We start from the raw sequence: 13,905 nt of genomic DNA on the forward strand, positions 1-13,905 counted from the left end.
GAGACGCACACTGGTTCTAAGCAGAAGCATCAGGAGCCTCAGGGTGTTTTAACCAACCTCCCTGTTCTTTTCCTTTAAATGAGAATTGCAAGGCCCAAAATGAAGCTGCGCTGTCATCCTAGATCCTGGAGTAAAGACAACACTTGGAGCACAGCAACACCTTATGTGCAGCTAACACACAAATAAGTGGGATAATGAACCTTTGGTGTAAGGCACTGAGATGTGGGAGCCGTTTAACACAGCACCATCTAGAAAGAGGTGACATTATGTCCATATTCCACATTTTCCCCAACAGAAGTTATTCTTGAAGACGAAGTGAGTACAGCTCCAAAAAAACAAAACAAAATAGAACTTATTAAGTGAAGCAGATAGGTCATTTAGAGTAAGACCATTTTAACACTAGGTGGTAAAAGTTAACATCTCTTGGCTGGCTAAGTCAGACACGGAATTCTCTGCTATTCAAAATAAGAAAGGCTGTTCTCAACAAAGTACCTATCACTCCATATGTGGGGAAAATAGGACAATTTAGTCAGGCTCCCTCAGCTCAGGTCTGTTTGGGGGTCATGCGGCACATTCTTAATTCTTTGTGAACAAGCTGTGTGTGAGTGAAGTTAGTGCACATGTGCACCAATGTATCCTTTTAGTTTGTTGCTACTGTGTGTTCTTGAGTTTGTTAGCAGAGCTAGGCGGCACAGCTTGCATCTAAAAATAGAGTATGTTTACTCTGCGGGCAGCTGCTCAGTTTTTCTTTGGACTTTGCTGGTAGCAGTTGAGTTTCTGAATTTCTCTTTGTACTGCTTAGCTCTCAGACGTGTGTCTGCTGAATAAAGACTATTTCTACTTCAGCCAAGGCTCCAACGACCTTTCTGCCGGTTACCTAGCTCATAGACCTGTGTGTGAAGTGTTTGTGAACGGGCTCAAGGGGACTGTAAGCTCCATACAATTGTCATAGTTGGCAGGATTCTGAGCAGGTACAGGAGCCAAGAAGCCCTTGGAGAAGGAGGAAATGTAGCTACTTTTGAACACGTTGTGCCCTGTGGCCACTTTCCTGTTGACGGGGATCTGGTTGCTGCTCGCTGTAATGCAAGGCAGCCTAGACCAGGCACTGAAGCAGAAAGCCCCTTGGGAGGGGGAGGAAATGTGGCTGTCCTTGAGCGTGTGGTGCCCAGTGGCCACTCTTCTGCTGACCAGAGTCTGCTCACTCTGCTGCAAGTTGATCAAGATTTGAAGAGGAAAGCAGAGTTGTTGGCGGATGACGTGCAACGACTGGAAGATACGAAGCAAAAGGCAGAGTTGTTGGAAGCACGGATAAATGTCCTGGAAGATGACATGCAGCGACTGGCCACTCCAGCTTCTCACACCAGGGAAGATGACGAACCCAGCAGTGAGTCGGGGGAGACTATGCATCCCCAGGCATGACCTATTGTGCATCAGAAACGAAGCACGAGGGCCAAGCCCCATGGCTCACTCAGGAGGGTGCGGTGCTGATAACACCGAGACCACGGGTTCAGATCCTATATAGGGATGGCCGGTGTAGACCGCACCAAGCCAAGAGTTGCAATCCCCTTACCGGTCAGGAAAAAAAAAAAAAAGTGAAGCACAAGCAGCCTATGGGTGGGACCGGGCAGGCAACCAGTAGGCAATCCACAGGTGACCCAATTTTCCACCTATGTCCCGTATACCCAGGTTGAATTAGTTGACTTGGGGAGACAGTTTTGGCAGAAACGGGGAGCCCCTGGCTGCTTGGCTATTGCAGTTATGGGACCTAGGGGTGGATAGTGTGATATGCTCTGGTGAGGAGATGGAAAAATTGGCCTCCATCACTATGCACCCATCCCTGAGGCAATGGCTACAAAATAGCCACAGGTATGCTCAAGGACCAGGTAATCATTCCTTAATGGAATGGGTGAGTACAGCTGCCCGAACCATGTGGGCAAATGCTAGAGAACTGCCCAAAACTGTTAGTAAATGGCAAACGTATTCTGAGTTAGTTCAAATAATTTGGGAGCTGGGGATGAGGCAATCCATGTTTAATGTGAACACTCGTGGCCAGCATGATGAAAATTTTACAGGCAGCATGAGAGACGTAGTGCTACAGAATGCCCTGTCAACGTCCTTTGGGTCACTGACGGCCATGCTGGCCCCATACATTAGTCATCCTATACATGAGGTAACGACCATGATAGCCAGCTTCGGTGAAGCAGAGGAGAGGAGACAAGCAAAAGAGGTCCGAAAGGTGGCTAAGACCAAGCCTCCAAGAAATACTCAGGATTTTATCCCAGAGGGACGAAGCAAGACTAGCCGTAAGCAGATGTGACTTGACTGGCTTGCAGCAGGGGCTGATAGGAAGAAAACTGACTGGCAGCCAAATGCAGTTCTATTTGCCTTGTGGCAACAATTGTACCTGAACAGCATTGCACCAAATGTCCAGAAACAGGTAGCAAAGTGTGTTCAGTGGATTTAAACGTTTTTTTATTGCTCCCGAGGAGACAGATGAACTGTTCCATTTTGACTAGGGAGCAGGCCAAAGTGCTCATGTTTTGGGGGCAGGCGAGGACTGGAGGCCTCATGTTGAATTGGCAATGATGAAGCCGATGCGCTGGCTAAGGTAAGGTGGCTGGAGAGAGCTCCAGCAGTTGATGTAGCCCGGTGGTTACATCGACGAATGCAGCATCTGGCAGCAAAACCATGTGGATGGTGGCTCAAAGATGGGCTCTGCCTATAAAATGGGAAGATGTAGTGAATGCCTGTCATGTTTGTCCAATATGTGCTCAAGAGAATCCACACCCCTGGCGGATGCCCCATACAGATGGGCAAATAACTCGAGGAAGGGTGCCCCTGACTCGATGGCAAATGAACTTTGTCGGACCAGTGCCAAGGTCGGAGAATTTCAGATACATCTTCACAGCTGTTGATATGGCTACTGGTCTTCTGTTTGTATGGCCTTGTAAGGCCCCAGATCAGGTAAACACTGTGAAGGCATTGAAAAGCCTTATGGCCGTGTATGGCCAGCCTGTAGTCATTGAGAGTGATAATGGAACCCACTTTACTGGACATGTGGTTCAGAGGTGGGCCTCCCAGTTGTCCATCCAGTGGAAGTTACACATGTCATGATCATCCCCAGGCAGCAGGAATGACCAAACGGTAGAATGGTCTTTTTAAAAAGCAACTAAGGCTCTCTATTCAACCCCCATCCCTGAAGGGGTGGACATGGCGGTTATGGCCAACAGTCAGGATTCTAAATGAGAGACCCCACAAGGGCGGGCCCTCTCCAGTGGAAGCTCTGTTATATAGAGCTGCAGTACCTATACGACTGCAAGTCACTACTAAAAATGACCTTTTGAAGCCAGGATACCATAAGAACGGAAATGTTCTCTTACTGGCCCCAATCCGTTTGCAACAGGGACAGACAGTACAATGGGAATGGCCTCAGAGAATAAAAGCCCCCCATATACGCTGGGTTGGCTTAACAGGGCCTTGGGGAAAAGGATTAGAGGAAGGCTTGCAAGTTTCACCTTGGGTGACAAGTACCTGGTCTCCTCGAGTAAAGGTAACGTGGCCTGGAACAGATAAGCATTCTATTCTAAAAGCCACATTTGTATTATCATTATGACCAATTATAGGTTCCCCTATACTGTTAGACGTAGCACCTATAGATCCCACAGTGTTAGCAGATATAGTATGGTATCATAAAACAGGTAAGGTACCTATTCCTACAACCATCCTTTCTCAGGATGGCAAACTGGCATGTATCTTACCAGAGGGGCAAGAACTTCCCCTATTGGTACCAATAACCCTTCTGTCTTTTCGCCCATAGTGTTCTGGCTGCAGGCACTGCACCAGAGTTGAATGGGTACATGCATATGTTGCCATGATCATCTACTGAATATGCACTGAACTTCACATCAGTATGACTACAAGATTCCCATGGAAAATCACACCAATGATGACTACTAACCGGACATGTGCGGCTAAAGGGCAGAACTACAGGACAAGCCTTAAGGCATATTGAAAAGACAAGAGGTTGTATAAAAAAAAAAGCATCATTTATCCTCGCTAAGGGAACATCGCAGAAGATTTTTAAAGTGTAGATTGTACGCAAAGGGAACCTGAATGAGTGGATTGTGCGGAAAACAGGATAACTTAGGCTCCCTCAGCTCAGGTCTGGTTGGGGGTCATGCAGCACATTAATCCTTTGTAAACAAGTGTGGGTGGAGTTAGTGCGCATGTGCACCAATGTATCCTTTTAGTTTGTTGCTACTGTGTGTTCTTGAGTTTATTAGGAGCTGGACAGCAGAGCTCAAGTCTAAAAATAGAGCATGTTTACTCTGCGGGCAGCTGCTTAGTTTTTCTTTGGACTTTGCTGGTAGCAGTTGAGTTTCTGAGTTTCTCTTTGTACTGCTTAGCTCTCAGATGTGTGTGTGCTGAATAGACTATTCCTACTTCAGCCAAGCCTCCAAGGACCTTTGTGCCAGTTACCTAACTCATAGACCTGAACGTGAAGGGTCTGTGAATGGGCTTGAGGGGTCTGTGAGCTCCAGACCCTAGCCCTAGCTCTACACCACAGCAAACCGGATTTTCCGTTCTTCCCAAATTCTAATCCAGTGATCACGTAAAACTGCTAAAGGCTGCTATTTTACGAAAATCTGCAAGAAAAAAAACAAAATTGCCTGTAAGTTAGCGCTGAAGGAGCGCATTCGTTCACAGCAAACTCAGGCTTCTCTCAGCTGATCCATACCCTGTGCAGGCAGTCCAGGAGCAGGCAGGAAGGCAGGGCAAGAGACAGGGCACAGCCAGGAGGGCTGTCTGGGACAGGGACGCAGTCCCACTTTGCACATCTGGGCACTTATATTAGTACTCCATCTCTACAAACAACTTGCTCTAAAACTCAGTGGCTTAAACAACATTTGCTGTCTGACAACATCTGTTTGTCAGCATTCAGGAGTTGGCTGTGACTGTGGCTCAGGGTCTCTCGTGGGAGGCCATCAAGGTGCCAGCTGGATCGGGCAGCCTACCTCACTGGGTTAACAGCCCAGCTCAATCAAATGACTGTCGGCAGGAGGCCTCAGTTTCTTGTATCCTCCTAGCATGAACGATGCCTTCCCCCCAGCGAGTGATCTGCGAGAACAAGCAGGAAGAAAGCTAGTGCCTGCAACTGCAGAAAATTCATGCCCTAGTCTCCAAAGTCATGCATGCCACACTCTATCCATTAGAAATAAGTCACCAAGGGACCCCACCCCCAGCCCGGGCAAGTGGGCGCCAACCAGAAAGGCGCCCCCCCAGAAAGGCCCAAGACCCATGGCGACCACAAACCCTGAGGCACCAGCACGACCGAGAAGGTAGGTGTCGCCACTACCAGATCCCCCCCCCAGCCCAGGTGAGTGAGCACCTAACAGAGAGGTATGAACCTTCCACCCACAGGCACTGAGGAAGCTGTGCCAAATTGGCAGTCCTGGCAGGATCCTAGCCAGACAATAGTGTCAAACCAGTGGACCGTGAAATCCCTTGCCACAATGACTAAATACCAAAGGAAAGATACCAGAAATATGAAAAATCAAGAAAGTACACCACCAAATGGTAATAACTCTCCACCTCTAGATCCTACAGAACAAGAAGCCCTTGAAATGTCTAATAAGGAATTTTGAGCAATAATTCTAAGAAAACTAAATGAGATACAAGAAAACTCAGCTAGACAACACAATGAAATGAGGAAAAGTATACAGGACCTGAAAGAAGAAATGTACAAGGAAATACCCTGAAAAAGAATGTAGCAGAGCTTGCCAAGCTGAAGAATTCATTCAACAAAATAAAAAACACAACAGACTTTAACCAAAAGGCTTACAGAGACAGAAGAGAGAACTTCTGATCTTGAAGATAGGCTGTTTGTAATAACATAGGGAGACAGAAAAAAAAGAAAAAAGAATTAAAAACATTGACAGACAACCTTAAGCACTCAAATATCCAAGTCATAGGTATTCCAGAAAGGGAGGAAAAAGGAGATTGCATTGAAAACATATTCAACAAAATAGTGTAAGAAAACTTCCCAGGTATAGGAAAAGACAGAGATCTTCAGATTCAGGAAGCTCAAAGATCTCCAAACGTATTGAACCCAGAAAGGTCTTCTCCAAGACATGTTACAGTCAAATTGGCAAAATTCAAAGACAAAGAGAGAATCTTAAAAGCTGCAAGAAAGAAGCGTGAAGTTACCTATAAGGGAGCCCCAATCAGACTAACATCAGATTTTTCATCATGAACCCTAAAAGCCAGAAAGGAATGGGATGATACACTAAAAATACTAAAAGACAGAGATTGCCAGCCAAGAATACTTTACCCACCAAGGTTATCCTTCCAAAATGAAGGGCAAATAGTATTATTTCTCAGACAAACAAAAACTGCAGGAGTTCACTACCACATGACCACCCTTACAAGAAATTCTCAAGGGAGTACTGGGTTTGGTACCTGAAAAATAACTACCACTGCCATAAAAACTCAAGAAAAATCAAAACCCACTAGTAAAATAAAAATGCTAACAATGAAGAGGGAAAAAAAAAGTTTATTCACAACCCAAGAAACCAACAAATACAGAAGACAAACAGTAAATCGGAAAGAAAGGACCAAAAGAAACTTAAGACATCCAAACAAAAATCAACAAAATGCTAGGAGTACATCAACACTTTTCAATAACAACTCTTAATGTAAAAGGATTAAATTCCCCACTCAAAAGACACAGGCTGACTTACTGGATTTAAAGGTGGACCCAACTATATGCTGCCTTCAAGAGACCCACCTCACCTATAAAGACACACACAGACTAAGAGTGACAGAATGGAAAAAGATATACCATGCAAATAGAAATGAAAAGTGAGCCAGAGTAGCTATTCTTATATCTGATAAAATAGACTTTAAAAAAAAAACATAAAAAGAGATAAAGAAGGCCACTACATAATGATAAAAGGATTCATCCATCAAGAAGACATAATCATAAATATATATGCACCCAATGTCAGAGCAGCCAGATTTATAAAGCAAACTCTATTAGACCTAAAGAATGAGATAAACACTATCCATAATAGCAGGGGACCTGAACACCCCACTATCAATATTGGAAAGATCATCTAGGCAAAGAATCAGCAGAGAAACACAAGATTTAAACAACACTCTAGATCAACTGGACTTGGCAGATAACTACAGAACATTCCATCCAACAACCTCAGAATATTCACTCTTCTCATCAGCACATGGATCATTCTCCAGGATAGATCACATGTTAGGTCACCAATCAAGTCTCAACAAATTCAAAAAAATTGGAATTATCCCATGTATTTTTTAAGATCACAATGGATTAAAATTAGAAATTAATAACAAACGAAATTCTGGAAACTATACAAACACATGGAAATTAAACAGTATTCTACTTAATGATATATAGGTCCAAGAAGAAATCAAACAGGAAATCAAAAAATTTATTGAAACTAATGAAAACAATTATACATCATACCAAAACCTGTGGGATACTGCAAAAGCAGTAGTAAGGGGGAAATTTATTGCATTAAATGCTCACTTCAGAAGAATAGAAAGATGGCAAGTGAATAACCTAATACTTCACCTTAAAGAACTAGAAAAACAAAAACAATACAAACCCAAAGTTAGCAGACAGAAAGAAATCAATAAGATCAGAGCAGAACTTAATGAAATTGAAACCCCAAAAATGATACAAAAGGTCAATGAATCAAAAAGTTGGTTTTTTGGAAAACATAAATAAAATCGACAAAACTTTAGCACAGCTAACTAAAAAAAAGAGAAGACACAAATAACAAAACTTAGAAATGAAAAAGGTGATATTACAACTGATAGCTCAGAAATACATGAAATCATTAGTGACTACTATAAACAACCATATGCCAACAAATTTGAAAATCTGGAGGAAATGGATAAATTTATGGACACACACAAACTACCAAAAGTGAGCCAAGATGATGTAGAAAATCTGAACACACCAATAGCAATAAAAGAGATTGAAGCTGTTATCAGAAGGCTCCCAACAAAGAAAAGCCCAGGACCAGATGGGTTCCCAGAAGAATTCTACCAGACATTCTAAGAGGAATTGACACCAATTCTCTACAAACTATTCCAAAAGATTGAAACAGAGGCAATTCTTCCAAACTCATTCTATGAAGCAAACATCACCATGATACCAAAACTAGATAAAAATACAACGAAAAAAGAAAACTACAGGCCAATATCCTTGATGAATATAGATGCAAAAATCCTCAATAAAATACTAGCTAACAGAATACAGCAACACATATGCAAAATTATACACCATGATCACGTGGGATTCATCCCAGGGATGCAAGGTTGGTTCAACATATGCAAATCAATAAATGTGATACACCATATCAATAAGATCAGAGACAAAGACCATATGATCATCTCTATAGATGCTGAAAAAGCATTTGACAAAATTCAACACTCATTTATGATAAAGACTCTCTACAAGTTAGGTATAGACGAAAAGTATCTCAACATAATTAAAGCCATACATGATAAACCCACTGCCAATATCATCCTGAATGGGGACAAGCTGAAAGCTTTCCCCTAAAGAACAGGAACTAGACAAGGATGCCCACTGTCTCACCACTCCTACTCAACATAGTGCTGGAAGTACTAGGCAGAGCACCTCAGAGAAGAGAAGGAAATAAAGGGCATCCAGATTGGAAAAGATGAAGTCAAACTGTCCCTGTTTGCAAATGACATGATCCTATATATCGAACAGCCTAAAGCCTCTACAAAAAAACTCTTGGAGTTGATAAATGATTTCACCACAGCAGCAGGATACAAAATCAACACACAAAAATCAGTAGCATTTCTATTCTCCAATAGTGAACATGCAGAAAGAGAAATCAAGAAAGCCTGCCCATTTACAATAGCCACCAAAAAAATAAAATACTTAGGAATTGAGTTAACCAAGGAGGTGAAAAATCTCTATAATGAGAACTACAAACCACTGCTGAGAGAAATTAAGGAGGACACAAGAAGATGGAAAAATATCCCATACTCTTGGATTGGAAGAATCAACATTGTGAAAACGTCCATACTACCCAAAGTGATATACAAATTCTATGCAATACCCATCAAAATTCCAATGACATTTTTCTCAGAAATGGAAAAAACTATCCAGACATTTATATGGAATAACAAAAGACCATGCATAGCCAAAACAATTCTAAGCAAAAAAAATAAAGCTGGAAGCATAACACTACCTGACTTTAAGCTATATTACAAAGCTATCATAACCCAAACAGCATGGTAGTGGCATAAAAACAGACACACTGATCAGTGGAATAGAATAGAGAATCCAGAAATCAACCCACACAACTATGGCAATCTGATCTTTGACAAAGGCACCAAGCCTATACACTGGGGAAGAGACTGCCTCTTCAGCAAATGGTGCTGGGAGAACTGGATATCCATATGCAGGAGAATGAAACTAGACCCATACCTCTCACCATATACCAAAATCAACTCAAAATGGATTAAAGAATTAAATCCATGAAACAACAAAACTTCTTAAAGAAAACATAGGAGAAACACTCCAGGAAGTGGGACTGGGCACAGACTTCATGAATACGACCCCAAAAGCACGGGCAACCAAAGGAAAAATAAACAAATGGGATTATATCAAGCTAAAAAGCTTCTGCACAGCAAAAGAAACAATTAACAGAGTTAAGACAGCCAACAGAATGGGAGAAAATATTTGCAGAATATATATCTGACAAAGGATTAATATCCAGAATATACAAGGAACTGAAACAACTTTACAACAAAAAAACAAGTAACCCAATTAAAAAATGGGCAAAGGAGCTGAACAGGCATTTCTCAAAGAAAGATATACAAATGGCCAATAGACACATGAAAAAATGCTCAACATCACTCAGCATGCAGGAAATGCAAATCAAAACCACACTGAGATACCATCTCACCCCAGTTAGGATGGCTAATATCCAAAAAACTGAATGATAAATGCTGGCAAGGTTGCAGAGAAAAAGGAACTCCCATACACTGTTGGTGGGACTGCAAAATGTTGCAGCCTCTATGGAAAATGGTATGGAGGTTCCTCAAACAATTCCAGATAGATCTACCATATGACCCAGCTATCCCACTGCTGGGAATATACCCAGAGGAATGGAAATCATCAACTCAAAGGTATACCTGTTCTCCAATGTTCACTGCAGCACTCTTTATAATAGCTAAGAGTTGGAACCAGCCCAAATGTCCATCATCAGCTGAGTGGATACGGAAAATGTGGTACATCTACACAATGGAATACTACTCTGCTATAAAAAAGAATGAAATACTCCCATTTGTAACAACATGGATGGACCTAGCGAAAATTATATTAAGTAAAACGAGTCAGGCAGAGGAAGAGAAATTCCACGTTCTCACTTATTTGTGGGAGCTAAAAATAAATAAATACACAAACTGGGAAGGGGGCGGGAGAAGACACAATCACAATTCCTTGAAGTTGTTAGGACAAGCGAACAGATATGAGGTTGTTGGGAGGGAGGGGGGATGGGAGAGAGGAGGGAGGTTTTGGTAATGGGACACAATAATCAACCACATTGTATACTGATAAAATTTTTAAAAAGAAAAAAAAAATAATAAAGATTATGGAGTGCACCTAAAAAAAAAAAAAAAAAAAAAAGAGTCACCAGTCCAGCCCATACTCAAGGGAAAGAGAACAAGGCTCCACTTGTACAAGGCAGGAGTATCAGAACCATGAAGATATGGCTGTAAAGTCACCAGACGATCTTGCCACCACTGAAGTCCTACGTTGTTCTCCTCAATGTGTGTTACCAGTCCTTCTCACCAGTTACGTCAGATACAGTAGCCATTCTGCAGAGTGCTGACACAACTTGACAAAGAAATGGGACAGGGTTCCCTAAGGTAACAGAAGGACATCTGAACATTCAGCGAAACTTGAAAGCCTCCCCCACCTATACCCCAAGGTCAGTGGCTTCCAAATTCCCAGCTACTACTGAAAATCGGGAATATCTTCCATATAATAAAAACAGGAAAACAAACTTTACGTTTCAAAACAGATTGTTTTACATTGCAAAACAGACCATATAATGAAGATCCTGTTAGAATATCTCCATTGCAAACAACTGTACCCGACTCAAATTGGCTTAAAGAAAAAACGAAATTATTGGTTCACATAACTAACATGTCAAGAATGGCAAGAGCAACACGTTCAAATATAGGAAGCTTTCTCCAGCTGACTCTACTCCACTCTCCTCAATGTGGGCTACAGTTTTGGTCTCCCTCCCAAGGCAACACAACCACCAGTCGCCCCAGGCTCATAGCCACCAAGTCAGCAATGTCAGCTGCATCTCACTGGCCTCACCTGAGTCCCATGTTCCTGTGGCCCATCAGGCAAGCCAATTCCATGGCCAGCGAGGTAGAGCAAGAAGAGCTGCACAAGCAGCCAACGGTACTGTATGCGATGTCCTAGCAGACCTGCTCACGAACATGAGATTTCAGAGGCACACACGCATACAGACAGCTCCTGGTGCTGACCAACAGCTTCCAGCACTAAGACTGAACACACGCACACAAAGACAGCCTGGTGCAGAATGACTCCCTTGTCATCTCTATTCCATCACAACTGCTTTCACACACATGCCCCTCCCCAACATTCTCACCAAGTCACAGCAACCTGGCTGGGCCTCACAAACGCAGACAGCACCCAGCACGACCAACTTCGCCCCACCTTGCAACACAGACGCACAAAAAGAGGTAAGGTGGTTTGCACCTAAATGTCCTCACTGGCTGATCACACTTCTAGGTATACCCAGAAAGAAAATGCCAGAGAACAGTGGGACAGAAAGGTCTTTTTCCTTCTCCTCCCTTTTCACCACCTCAATACTAGTGGAGAGACCCCTGTAATGTAGGCCTGAAGACTTTCTCAACTCACTGAAGCTTTAATAGTCTAAATGCCTCGAGTCCGCTCAGTTCCCCCAATGAGTTCACAAGGAGGCTATTTTTGATGCAAGAGATTGTTACTTTTGGCACAGTTCTGGAGCGTGGTTTGCAAAGTTTAAAAATATAATTTTACTTAATTCCACCTACTTCTACACCCCAGGGATAAAATTAAAGTTTGATGATGGATTCTATCAATTATAGCACTTTCACCCAAGGTTCCCCCAAACAATTTATCTCAGTTTAAAATGAGAACCAAATCTTATTCAAGTCTGTGGATTCCACTGCATCAACACCCAAACACTAGGATGGGGAACACATACTCAAAAAAGAAATAACCAAAGATTTTAGGCAGTTTCCCGGAAGGGGCAGGAGGAGCGGAGGAGGAGCCGGGGCACAGCAGCAAGAAGAGAGGCGAGACAGCCCCTCTAAGCAAGCGGCAGCAGCTCTCCCTTCTCCAGCCTGCAAGCAATCTCACACAAGACACATCAGGGAAGGTGCAGCACTGTCAGGCAGGGGAGAAAGGAGGAAAGCCACTCATCTGAGGACCCCTGTGTGCGTGCTGTTTAGACAGCACGCCAATCAACCTTACAGACAAGGAGAAGGAGCCTCCCAAAGACAGCATGACAAAGATTACAGACAGCGTGACAAAGGTTACAGAGGCAGACCCATGATATGAGCCAGTCAGTCAGGCTTCGCCCACAAGCCACACTGCCAGCCAGGGGAGAGAAGTGTGAAGCAGGCAGGGAGGGGGAGCCATTTGCCTCAGGTGACAGCAGAGTCCCACACAGGTCACACAGGCTGACTGGGCAGCACCCAGCAGGGTGAGGGGCAGTCTCAGACACAATCCATGGCACACGCATCCCATGCAGCCCACACTCATTCACTAGACTTCCATCTTCAAGTGCTAGGGATGCTGGCCTGCAAAGAATAGCTGGCTGTCACCATAATTTGAACACTATCACAGAGAAGGGTCTGGGCAGAGACACGACACCTGCTTGAGCTAACAGTACATGCAGTGTTAACACTGAGTGCTAGGAAGGCGAAGAGTACCTCCCATGACTTGAAACACAGGAGAAATGTTTCATGCTGGTGTCCACAAGCACGTTGGCTCCCACCCATACCAGGTGCCACTGAAATGACAGAAATGAAAAGCTCTCAACAATTGGTGGAACAGTCAAAATAAGAAATTCTTAGGGCTGACCCATGGCTCACTTGGGAGAGTGTGGTGCTGATAACACCAAGGCCACGGGTTCGGATCCCTATATAGGGATGGCCGGTTGGCTCACTGGGGAGAGCATGGTGCTGACAACACCAGCTCAAGGGATTTTAAGATCCCCTTACTGGTCATCTTTTTAAAATAAATAAATAATAAGAAATTCTTGAGGACAGGGAGTAGATGGAATCTAAATGGCCTCACAGAGTTCAGAGCAGCACCGGGGAGTCACCTAACAGCTAGAAGGGGACGAGCAATGCACCTTAGGAGTGTCACTACGACAGCCCCTCCCTCCTGGATAGGAAGCCAAGCACCCAGACCCCTCTCTGCGGAGAAGCCACTGCTGGCACCGGACTCAAACAAGAGATGACCCTGAGGTGCTACTAGACCCGTACGGCAGACACTAAGAGGAAGAAAACGGAAAGACAATCCTCCCAGAAGTGAAGTCCCCTCAGAACTCAACCACCAGAACAAAGCCTGGACCGTCCCCTACCTGGAGTGTGGCGTGGGAAACAGGTGTAGAATTCCATCCCCTTGGCTCTGCTCATGGAGATCTACCCAGAGCCTTCCCACTGAGTTCTCCCTGCTGCTCTGGCCACACCCCCACAGTAAAGCCCTCTGGACCAATGTCCCACCATGCGACTGCACAGTCATGTCAGCTACCGATACCACCTGACTGGATCTTTAGTCACAGACAGGTATAACTG

General features: G+C 43.8%; 1 protein-coding gene across 7 annotated transcripts in view; it reads right to left on the reverse strand.

The window, feature by feature from the left end:
• The window catches only part of ARHGEF7 (Rho guanine nucleotide exchange factor 7), a 158,913-nt gene that overhangs the window by 91,894 nt on the left and 53,114 nt on the right, over positions 1-13,905 (reverse strand). The window contains exon 2 of one of the 7 annotated variants that reach the window (XM_063103172.1): positions 13,036-13,115. The exons of the other annotated variants lie outside the window; for them this stretch is intronic. Within the exon in view, the coding sequence (XP_062959242.1) occupies positions 13,036-13,104 (69 nt within the window). The 5' untranslated portion in view covers positions 13,105-13,115. The remainder of the gene's footprint in view (positions 1-13,035; positions 13,116-13,905) is intronic. 7 annotated transcript variants of the gene reach the window in all.

The sequence above is a fragment of the Cynocephalus volans genome, chromosome 7 (genome assembly GCF_027409185.1).
Source record: "Cynocephalus volans isolate mCynVol1 chromosome 7, mCynVol1.pri, whole genome shotgun sequence".
Classification (NCBI taxonomy): domain Eukaryota; kingdom Metazoa; phylum Chordata; class Mammalia; order Dermoptera; family Cynocephalidae; genus Cynocephalus; species Cynocephalus volans.